The 12849-nt window shown below is 40.2% G+C and overlaps 1 protein-coding gene across 1 annotated transcript in view; it reads left to right on the top strand.

Moving 5' to 3' along the window:
• ANGPT1 (angiopoietin 1) overlaps positions 1-11561 on the top strand; it is a 349933-nt gene extending 338372 nt beyond the window's left edge. The window contains exon 9 of the mRNA XM_040432391.1: positions 10677-11561. Within this exon, the coding sequence (XP_040288325.1) occupies positions 10677-10837 (161 nt within the window). The 3' untranslated portion in view covers positions 10838-11561. The remainder of the gene's footprint in view (positions 1-10676) is intronic.
• The last annotated feature ends 1288 nt before the right edge of the window (positions 11562-12849 follow it).

Genomic DNA, 12849 nt, shown 5'->3' with positions numbered 1-12849 from the left:
TTTTACAGCAATTCTGAGAAAATTGTTTCGCTACCACGAAGCACGAGGAAATTCGGCTTTGTGGCAAATCGAATTTTCCATGAAATTCGGATCAAAGTCCAGTAACTAATTCTAATCATTGTGTCTGCTATTAAGTGAGCACTATAGACGGTATTATGCATGATCTGTGAGCTATTATTGCTGTTGTATGGAGTTTCGACGTGTACTGTTTGAGTGTTTTTGAGATCCTGATGAATGTGCCGCAGATCGGTTGACATATGGACGTTTGTTCTCAATCATCGCCCAGTGATATCGGCCCATTGCCGTGAGCTCAGTATGAATACACATCAGGAGCTGCTGCATGACAGCCCTGTTGAATAGTAATGAATGAGATCACCAAATAACTGAATTGTGCCTTTGATTATTTGCAACTTTTTTGCGTGTAAAATGGTGCAGCAATCTGTAGGGGTCAATGACAACTAATAACGATAGATAACAGTCAGGGGCAGACTGGGAACTTATTGTAGGTGAGCAGGGGTGTAACTATAACTTATAGGGGCCCCATAGCAAATTAAGATGTAGCCCCACCACCTAGTGTAGGAAAATAAAAACAGCAGCAAAAGTAACAATAATTAAAGGTATGTATAATAGCATCATATATCGGAAAGCCCACATTCAAGCAAAAGCCACTATATTGTTATTCCCCACAGGAAAATACGATGCTATTGCACCTCATTGTCGCCCCCAACTAGTGTTGAGCGCGAATATTCGAATACCGAATATTAATCGCGAATATCGCAACTTTGCTAATTCGCGAATATTTTGAATATAGTGCTATATATTCGCTATATCGAATATTCGTCATTTTTCAACATCTAAAAACATGATTCCTCCCTGCTTCTTTCTTGTGGGTCAATGAGTCATTGGCCCACAAGCAACTTAAGCAGGAAGGAATCATGTTTTCATATGGAAAATAAAATGACGAATATTCTAAAAAACAAATATATAGCAATATAGGGAATATATTCGTTATTTAGAATATTCGCATTTTTTGTTTTCCAATCTGTATAGTTGTTCGCATACTCCTCCCCGACAAGAGTCCCCGTCACCATGGGAACGCCTGTGGGTTAGAAAATACCATTGGATTTGAGTTTTCCCTGAGATCGTGAAAACTCAGATCCAATGGTATATTCTAACCCACAGGCGTTCCCATGGTGACGGGGACGCTTGTCGGGGAGGAGTATGCCAAAGTGGAATAACAGTACAGATTTAAAAAAAAAAAAAAGAATATATTCGCTATATTGCTATAACTTCGTAGCTTAGAATATTCGTCATATTCGTCATATTCTAAAACACGAAGTTATAGCAATATAGCGAATATTCGTGAAATACACATATAGACTGCAATTTAGCTAATATAGTGCTATAGTATTTTTTATAGTGTAAATTTTTTCCAAATCTGAAGGTCAGAAGAGACAAAAAAAATTAGACTATAAAAAAAAAGATTATAGCACTATATTAGCTAAATTGCAGTCTATATGTGTATTTCACGAATATTCGCTATATTGCTCTAACTTTGTTTTTTTAGAATATTCGTAATATTCTAAAACAAGAATATATAGCAATATAGCGAATATTCGTAAAATACACATATTAGCCATAGCCAACAAATAGGAAAGTTGCCTTATACAGTTAAAAGAAAATCGCAATACGCGAATAATTAAATCGCATATTGTTCGCGAAAAATAGAATAATGGCGAATATTCCATTTCGACGAATATAAGATGAATATTTAATCGAATATTCGCGAAATATCGCGAAATCGAATATGGCACCTCCCGCTCATCACTACTCCCAACCTCTGGGCCTCATATGGCTATAACTACGCCCATGTATCAGGCAAGGCCAACCCAAGTAGAAGGATGCATCAAACTCTCAGCTGTAGGCACATTGCTGGTAGATGAGGCCAATGCAAAAGTACATTGGAAAACCCCTTTATAATAACCGGATAGAGCTCCTCGACCCTAATATATGCAGCTTTATAGTCAAATATGGAGCACCATCATTGTATATATTTATATATAGCCTTATAGTGATATGCAGAACTCAGTCATTAGCTATATAGTTCTATAGTGACACAGGCAGCATTGTAGCTATATATATATATATAAAGAGATATGATATATACAAGGAGCCCCATAACTACAGTATATACAGAGATATGATATATACAAGGAGCACCATAACTATATACAGAGCTGTACAGCGAGACAAGGAGCACCATAACTATATACAGAGCTGTACAGCGAGACAAGGAGCACCATAACTATGTACAGAGCTGAATAGTGAGACAAGGAGCACCATGACTATATACAGAGCTGTATAATGATATATGAAGCACCATAATTATATACAGTATGCAGCCTTATGGTGATATATGGAGCACTGTTATTACACATACAGCCCCATTGTATCAGATATCAGCACTATATATATAGTGTTATGTACTACTTTAGGGCTGTATATATACACTGTTCAAAAAAATAAAGGGAACACTTAAACAACACAATATAACTCCAAGTCAATCACACTTCTGTGAAATCAAACTGTCCACTTAGGAAGCAACACTGAGTGACAATCAATTTCACATGCTGTTGTGCAAATGGGATAGACAACAGGTGGAAATTATAGGCAATTAGCAAGACACCCCCAATAAAGGAGTGGTTCTGCAGTTGGTAACCACAGACCACTTCTCAGTTCCTATGCTTCCTGTCTGATGTTTTGGTCACTTTTGAATGCTGGCGGTGCTTTCACTCTAGTGGTAGCATGAGACGGAGTCTACAACCCACACAAGTGGCTCAGGTAGTGCAGCTTATCCAGGATGGCACATCAATGCGAGCTGTGGCAAGAAGGTTTGCTGTGTCTGTCAGCGTAGTGTCCAGAGCATGGAGGCGCTACCAGGAGGAAGGCCAGTACATCAGGAGACGTGGAGGAGGCCGTAGGAGGACAACAACCCAGCAGCAGGACCGCTACCTCTGCCTTTGTGCAAGGAGGAACAGGAGGAGCACTGCCAGAGCCCTGCAAAATGACCTCCAGCAGGCCACAAATGTGCATGTGTCTGCTCAAACGGTCAGAAACAGACTCCATAAGGGTGATATGAGGACCCGACGTCCACAGGTGGGGGTTGTGCTTACAGCCCAACACCGTGCAGGACGTTTGGCATTTGCCAGAGAATACCAAGATTGGCAAATTCGCCACTGGCGCCATGTGCTCTTCACAGATGAAAGCAGGTTCACACTGAGCACATGTGACAGACGTGACAGAGTCTGGAGACGCCGTGGAGAACGTTCTGCTGCCTGCAGCATCCTCCAGCATGACCGGTTTGGCATTGGGTCAGTAATGGTGTGGGGTGGCATTTCTTTGGAGGGCCGCACAGCCCTCCATGTGCTTGCCAGAGGTAGCCTGACTGCCATTAGGTACCGAGATGAGATCCTCAGACCCCTTGTGAGACCATATGCTGGTGCGGTTGGCCCTGGGTTTCTCCTAATGCAAGACAATGCTAGACCTCATGTTGCTGGAGTGTGTCAGCAGTTCCTGCAAGACGAAGGCATTAATGCTATGGACTGGCCCACCCGTTCCCCAGACCTGAATCCAATTGAGCACATCTGGGACATCATGTCTCGCTCTGTCTACCAACGTCACGTTGCACCACAGACTGTCCAGGAGTTGGCAGATGCTTTAGTCCAGGTCTGGGAGGAGATCCCTCAGGAGACTGTCCGCCACCTCATCAGGAGCATGCACAGGCGTTGTAGGGAGGTCATACAGGCACGTGGAGGCCACACACACTACTGAGCCTCATTTTGACTTGTTTTAAGGACCTTACATCAAAGTTGGATCAGCCTGTAGTGTGTTTTTCCACTTTAATTTTGAGTGTGACTCCAAATCCAGACCTCCATGGGTTGAAAAATTTGATTTCCATTTTTTTATTTTTGTGTGATTTTGTTGTCAGCACATTCAACTATGTAAAGAACAAAGTATTTCAGAAGAATATTTAATTAACTCAGATCTAGGATGTGTTATTTTTGTGTTCCCTTTATTTTTTTGAGCAGTGTATTATAGGCTGACACACTCAATATGATGATCATTGTGGCATAAATGATCTCCATTAAAGTTGCTTGGGCGACAACCATGGCCACCCAGGTGTGCGCTCCGACAACACAGGGAGAAATCCCTGTCCAGACTAGGGGTGCACAAACAAAAGCGCTCTCTTTACTCTCGGCACAAGATTGGTCGGTATATCCACCAGTTAAATTGCTAGGAACCAATCGCTGTATGCACAATGGGAGGGTGTACAGAGTTTGTATCTTCTCCCCATGTTTGTGTGGGTTTCCTCCGGGTTCTCGGGTTTCCTCCCATGCTCCAAAGACATACTGAAAGGGAGCTTAGATTGTGAGCCCCATTGAGGACAGCCGAATACTAATGTTTGTAATGTGATGTGGAATATGTCAGCGCTATATAAGTGCATAAAATAAATAAAGACAAGACATAGGGGCTGACCGGCACCAGGCTTTCTCCAAGTTGATTCAATGACACTCCAATTACTAGTATTGCAACATTCTTGGGCTTATCATCCCACAATATAAGTATCTATCCAACAGTATCCTGTTTGGTTTCTCAGAGGCCTACCACAGATCAAGAATCTGTTTCTTAAAATAAAGAAAATGTACAAACTCTCTATATAAAGTTACATAAAGTGGTTTGGGACATGCGAACATTAGGGGATGTGATAATATAACAAAATACCTATTAGTCATCTGAAAATGTCACTACCGTTCCAGCGTTGCCACCCAAGCGCTGTCCCTGGTCTATGCTGTGACTACCATGACTGCTACTGACAAGTTCTAAACCCCAAATTTTAACCAACACAGGCTCCATAAATATTATATATTTAACTTCTACGTGATAGTTTTGAAAGTCCAGACCCTCCATCTAAAATTAAAATGAATGCCCAGCACTTGATTTGCATGCACTGCTCTACTCGAATAGATGTGATGTTGTCCATATGCCTGATTTAAAGCATGTTAGGGCAGCAAGTCCTTCCATAGAAGTCAAGAGAACAATTAGCATGTACAAGTCTAAGATGTTTAATGAGCGAACTGTTCTGGATGCACAGTGAGGAATAGCACACGCTGACCGAATAACAAACCCTACAAAGGAATAGCTATGGGCATTGATGGACGGAGAGCAGGCCCGTGTCACAGCTGCTTAGTCAGAGCTTGACACTTGGCAGAAAACTCTTTGATGTACCCTATGCTAATTCCAAAGAATCAATGTCTTCCATCAAGTTGTGTACAGTGATGTATTGTGTTATGTTAGCCTTTCCAGTACAGATAACAGTACATTATATTAACTAGGTATCATAATATTACATCACTGGGCGTATATAGAAATATAGAATGGCTTTTGTTACTGCCGCTGGAACCATGGGAGACCATGCAGCTTAGTAGCTCTCATCAATTGAGAGTGTGTAAGAAAGTTGTAAAAAAAAAAAAATGCCATAGAAAAAAACAAATCAATATAAGGCTGCTTTCACACTTGCGTTGATGTTTTCCGGTATTGAGATCCGGCAGAGGATCTCAATACCGGAAAAAAACCGGTTCTGTTTAGTCCTACTACATTCTGAATGGAAAGAGATCCTCTCAGGATGTATCAGGATGTCTTCCGTTCTGGCAGCATTCCGTTTTGTGACCGGACACAAAACTGCTCCAAGCTGCGGTTTTGCGTCCGGTGATAAAAAAAGGAAAAAAACTGATCCGTCACTGAAAACAATGTAAGTCAACGGTGACGGATCCGTTTTTTAGGAGCCTAAAAAAACATATCTGTCACCCATTGACTTTCAATGTATTTAGTGATGCATACGTTCTTTTGAGTTTTGATTTCACACAACCGCATCCTGACGGAACGGATGCATCCTGATGTGTAAAATCAAAACGGATCAGTTTATTTCCAGTATTGAGATCTTCAATACTGGAATTAACAACGCAAGTGTAAAAGTAGCCTAAATGTAATTTGAAAAGTAAGATGTAAAACAATTTGAAAAGCCATCCTTAGAGAAAATAAAATTATAGTAGTGGAGAGTGCTACAAGTAAAACCATTATTATTATTGGAAAATAAATCTTAGAAATTAACACATCATATATTTAATATAATCAAAATGTAATAAATGTAGGCATTACTACTACTAATATTGTTATTAGCAAAACTAGAAATTGGTGAATTAGTGGATTTTTTATTTTATTTTACTCCCATCAACTGGTTACACATTATAGGATTAAAGGTTTTAAGTGAATGTCCACAATGCCAACATAAGGGCGCCACCCTAATCCTATTGACCCAAATATTTTGATATTGGCGTGGCATGGTGGAGCCTCTTGCAGGGGCATAATTGGTTGGATTGATTATAGACCCATTTGTTTTCACCCTTCGAGATGTCTCTACTGTCTCTAAACGGGCAGTTCTAAAGTTGTTGATGCTGGCACATATTGTCCGAGAACAAAGCGCTATATATTCAGTTTGTAGAAAGCAATATGTTCTAAGAAAGGAAAATAGATAATTTCTGTGTGTTGTTGGAAAGTTGGACTATTACATACAATATCTAAGAACAGCAGTTACATTGGGCACAATATTTCTCTTTTTCCTTTTCTCTCAGCAGTCGGCAACACAGAAGGTTTGCATAATTTGGGTTTTTGTATTTGTGATATATCATTTTGTATGATACATTGTTTTGTATTTATTAGAGGGAGAAATAAAGAATCTTATAACAAAAAAAGAAAAAACTAGGAACTAAATTCAATAAAATACTATGCTTTACATAAAAAAAACATTAGTAGCACTTAGTAATGTTGAAAGGGTTCTCCGAGCTACAGATATTGATGACCTACGGTATTCTCAGGTGGTGCCTACTTTCCCTAAATTTATTTGAGGCCTGTTGAGGATTCTTTATAGAGCAGGGTCCCATCTAAAAGAGGTCACTTTGCCGTGGTGGATGGAAGCAAATGATTTTGATCCAAATATATTTACTAAGTGTCTTATATCAATTTATAAAGTGAGTATATGATTGATACATTCAATGTTTGCAGAGTGTTGTTGCACAGTGGGGTGTGATCAGTGGCGTAGCTAGAAATAACTGGACCCCACAGCAAATTTTTGAATGGGGCCCCCCTCCCCGAGTAATTTTTTCGCAACCCCTTTCTTTCATGTGGCTAGTAAAGATCACTCTCTCTGACCAGGGCCGGCTGCTGTTCCATCCATCTATACTGCCACAGTATATAATTTCATTGTGTAATACTGTTGAGGGGGCCCTGACAAAATTTTTTAGTCCTCCTCATCTTGGATGGCCCCCTTCTGGGAAGGGCCCCAAAGCAGCCGCTTCCCCTGCTTCCCCGATAGCTATGCCCCTGGGTGTGATATTGTGACACAACAGCCATAGATGACATCACAAGATCTCCACTGCCCACTTGAGTGCTAGTAGCATGTCTACTCCTGTACGTACCACTGATGCTCTTTTTGTTAACATCGGGTGAAAATTTACTAGGAAGAGGGCACCAAGAGTAAAAACACTATTGATGACTTTTCTTTCTCTAGACAGTGGGAGGAATATCAAAAACCACAACCTATCCAACATGTTTGTGATCTATACAGAAATGGCCTGCCAGATGGTTTTAATGCTAGTGTGAAACTAGCCTTAGACAGGCTCGGACTGGCCCACAGGGGTACAGGGGAAACCCCCGGTGGGCCCCTGAGCAAAGTGGGCCCCTAGTCTCCCACCCCCTGCACAAGTGGCATATAATACAGTAGACTTACTGGACTTCATACATATATTCAATATACAGCACCTCAACCAGCCTATGTTCATATGAAAAACTTGTTAGATTATTTATTATATTTGAATGGATCTGTATGGTGGGCCCCCAAAATAAATTTTGCTGGTGGGCCCTAGGTACCCCAGTCCGACACTGGCCTTAGACATGGGAGCCGAAAACTATCTAACATTGGTGCATATTAGCTTAAATGGGGTATTTTTCTTAGAAAAGTGATGGCATATTGCTAGGATATGGTATCAGTTTTTGACTAGTAGGGGTCTGACCTATAAGACCCCAGCCAAATCTTAGAATGAAGGTGCTGTGGGGCTGGTGTAGCTCTGCATTCCCTTCATGGGGGCACAGCTCCATTTAAATGAATGGGGTCAACTGCAGTTTCCTACTCAGAGGGGTGGCTGGGAGTGCTGCCGTGCACAGAAAACACCAACGCGACAGCCTCTTCATTCTCAGTATGCTTGGGGCCCCCCCCCCCCCCACGACTATAAAATGATGGCATTTCCTACCAATATGCCATCACTTTCTAAGATGGGAATGCCCCTCTAACCTTTAAAAATATCTTCACTCTGAGATGCTGTAAATTGATGTCTTCACATCTATGAAGGATTAAGTATTCTTTTTCTTGATGTCAGTCCAATTCCTATTATTGTGCAATCAAAACATCATGAACTAGAAGAAAACAAAAAGATGCCAAATAATGTGATATAAATCTGTCTCCATGGACTTCACTGTGAAGGGTTACCTTAGAAGAGGGAATCCAAAATGGATTATCCGAGAGAACGGTGCCGACAAGCCCGAATGATATTTTCCTGACACAACAGGCAGCGCTCATATACAGTGCACACATAAATTAACTTCCATGGCAGCCAGCCCTTTGTCATTGCCAAGGAGATAAATGATATTCCGTCAAATTAGATGAATTACTGTACCTCGGAGTAAAATTCCACACAAAGGGTTTGAGACTGGGAGCTTAGATCTTGGGGTCCGAACAAGGTCTCTTTGGCTTAGGGAGAAACAGAGAACAACTCTGAGGTGTCTGGGTATCGGGAAAATCATTTTTCATCATTGTTATTAAGCTGAGTCTGAAAGTTCAAAACCCAAAAAGGAAAATAGATATAATAAGAAGCTTGACCCTCGGCTGTGTCAGGAACACCATTTATTTGACCCAGTGCTGCAGGAAAAACCAGTGAAGAGGATACAGAACTGAATAATGTGCTGCTGTCCCTTCATCATCAGGACTGGTGGGGATCCCAGAGGTCAGACCCCCACCGATTAAAAAAAAAAAAGAAAAAAAGATAGACATAGATTTTGAATTTACAGTATGTCTCAATTAAATATATTTGGACACAAAAATAGGCTGCCTTGAGTACATTTTAACTCTAAGTACCAGTAAAAATTTTCCCCTCTTTGTTTTAACTTTTTTCTTATATTTCCTTCAATGTAGCTGGAAGAGAACTTTAATTTTACAGGATGAGTTGTAGTTATGGTTGATTGAATTCAAATTTCAGGGAAAATTTGATTCACCACAAAGCCGAATTTCCTTGTGCTTCATGGCAGCAAATTGATTTTCCCTGAATGGTGGTTAAAAAAAAAGCAAAAAAATTATACTTACCCCATCCATTTGAGCGTGATTAGCTGGCCGCCACCATCTATATCAGGAATGGCCAACCTGTGGCTCTCCAGCTGTTGTAAAACTACAATTCCCACCATGCCCTGCTGTAGGCTGATAGCTGTAGGCAGTCTAGGCATTTTGGGAGTTGTAGTTTTGCAACAGCTGGAGAGCCACAGGTTGGCCATATGATATGTCTAATTTGGTCAAGAAATTCAATTAAAAAACAATTCAAAAGTGCATTAAATGCCTGGAAAATCTCTCAACATGAAAAGTTAATGCTGAAACCCATACAAGGATGGGAGGAAGGGTCTGTGATCTTCCTTCTCTTCCTCTACCCAGCCTGCTCATCTCATTCCACCTATCTCTACTCTTCCACACAGGCTGAAGGAGAACTACAAGTACAGCCTATACAGCTCTCAACTCAATCTGCTCAAATTCAGCCTAGATTGTGATCAGAGCCATCACAAAGGTTGTGGTTCTATCTTCATTATAACTTGAAGTACCCTCAGAACCACTCTCCTAGTCACACAGCCCAAACTGGACTTGTTCAAAACAGTGTTGTTTTGTTGCTTTTCTGCTTGAACATACAAAGGTCGGGGAGATCATTGGGGGGGGGGGGGGAGGGTTCAAAGGAGTTTTCTGGATTGAAAAACAATTGTCATACATATACTATATATTGTGAGTAGAGGTAGTATCATATGTTTTGCCATTGTTCTTACTTCTACTGGTGCCGCTGTTTTACTTCTTTAAAAGAGTCCTTTGATGTTCTCCACTCAATGTAGCTTCTGTCCACTCTTGCTCCCTCACCTTCTAGCCCACCATAGTCTGAATGACTTGTACTCAGTAGCTCTGAGCAGTCACCCAGTTCAATGTATTGCACATGATTGATGACGTGGTACACACTGTAGGGATTTACTTCGCTGAAACCCTATATGTGATGCATGGTGGCAATGTTATCCATCACAGATAAGAATAGGGAAATTACAAGCACATGACCACAACTTGAATAACATTTAGGATGTCATTTTTGTAAGGTATAATGCACATAATTAATCGTATCTGTGTTGTGGTCTGCGAACCACACCGGGCCTGCCTCTTTTTGTTTAACGTTTCTTTAATTAATAAAAAATATGGTAGACATTCATTTAAAATGCTGCTCTATATCTATAACCATTGACTTACATATTCATTCTGCCTCTTCACGCAGGTTGGTGGTTCGATGCCTGTGGTCCTTCTAATCTTAATGGAATGTATTACACCGCTGGTCAAAATCATGGGAAGTTGAATGGCATAAAGTGGCATTATTTCAAAGGTCCAAGTTACTCATTACGCTCAACAACGATGATGATTCGACCATTGGACTTCTAATCCAGAAGAGCAGGACAATGACATACAGATATCAATGGGAAGTTTCTCTTTTCAGTTGAATTACCAATGTAAGATGAGACTTAGGTATATCCAGAACTCGGAGCTGTTTAGTATGGATTGCTGATCTAACGTTGCTAGCAGGACTTCGCCACTGGAGGTGCTGGGATTTCAGCTAAAGGCTCGAACCTCGGTTGACCCATTATGGACATGTTCTTCATGATCACTATCATCAATATTTTCCATCAATTTATCTGAAAACTTGGCATAAGCAATTATGTAATAAGTATATTGCATGGACCAGAGAATTTCAAGGATTTAAAGACTCTATACCAATAATCAAAAAGATGTGGAGTAGCAATAAAAGAATGCACAAAGGAACATTCTGGATTTTACTATGGAAACTATCTGTATCATCAGGAAGTGTAACTGTACATCTAGTGGCTCAATTTCATTTCGATTTAAAATGTGCCATTCTTCATTATTGTTTAAGGTGCTAGAGAACCAATGAGCAATCTAAAAAGGACCATCTGACAACTTAGAGGATTTATCTCTAGCCTCTTGGAAATCCACAGATTACTCAATGTGATATCACAGCATGTTGTGTCAAAATAACATCTGCTACATCTGTGTATACACGTATAATTTCCCTCACGGATCGTGTCCAACACATACTCTTGAAAGGGAAACGGCACCACCTTGCAACTTTAACATTTACAGTATCTACTAAAAAACAATCGAAACAACCTAATATTTCTATAGTATATTTTTACATCACAAAATTTAGTTACACATATTTTCTTAGCACAAATATTAAGCTGAAACGATACTTCTCAATTCTCCTTAAACCAACCAGCAGTATTATGGTACTGGCAAAGGTTATAATGGTATGCAAAGTAAACTCAATGTAAAGACATGTTTTATCCTCTAGTGTTTTCATAGCTTTGTTTGCTATTATTAAGCCTTAGTATCCATGTATGAAGTATGGGTTTTATGATGTATTTTATGCATATTTTAGGTACAGATACAAACAAATGTGACATTCAAAAACAGCATTTTCTGAACGTATGCATCTTCTAAATGAACTATGTAGTAAAGGGTTTTTATTTTCAACATCTACACAATAAATTAAGAAATGTTTTTGTTATAGGGATTTTTATTTTTTTATTTTTTAAGAATCCTCTAGTTACCTATAGTATAATCATTAAGTATAATGTGTAGCTCTAAATTAGTGTGCAGTCCATTAAAAGGGAAGCAAAGGTTCCTTAGCTATTATATCATAAAAATAAATAAATTATTCCAGGGCATCCTAATCTTATCCCTGTGAGGAGCACATATGATGACTGTAGTAAGATGAAAAACCATAAAGTGACTCCACTCAAGACAAAACATCTATAGGATGCTAATAATATTCAGGGATCCTTATAACATACTAATTCCTACTTGTGAAAATTTGGAGGGCAAAAATTGGAAAGGGGTTGTCTCACCTGAGACATTGGTGGCATATCTCTAGGATAAGCCACCAATGTCAGATAGGTGCGGATCCCACCTCTGGTATCCGCACCTTTCTCTAGAAAGGAGCTTCTAAAGTGAAGGAGAACAAACTGCGCAAGCATGATCATCACTGCATTCACTTCCATGGAATTACTGAAAATAGCCAAGCCAGCGTTCAACTATTTTCTACGTTCCCACAGAAGCGTATGTGTGGTGCACTCTTGCTCGCTTTGGGATTTCCATTCTAGAGATAGCTGCAGGTCCCAGAGGTGGCACCCACACCTATCTGACATTGGTGGCATATCCTAGAGACAAGTCACCAATGTCTCAGGTGAGACAACCCCTTTAGGTCTCCTCCCTGATGCCTATTAATGAACCCAAAATGCTGGGAACTTTAATCTTGACCCTTTAGTTGTCGAAATCCCGCAACTGCTCCAGAAAAATCAGTTATTGTATGTTAATTACAGTGCTTCCAAGTCTAACTGACTGAAAGGCAGCGTATGATCACAGCGACATGAACA

This window comes from Bufo bufo, chromosome 5 (genome assembly GCF_905171765.1).
Source record: "Bufo bufo chromosome 5, aBufBuf1.1, whole genome shotgun sequence".
Taxonomy (NCBI): Eukaryota; Metazoa; Chordata; class Amphibia; order Anura; family Bufonidae; genus Bufo; species Bufo bufo.
The sequence above is the reverse complement of the archived record's forward strand: the minus strand, read 5'-3'. Positions and strand labels throughout refer to the sequence as shown.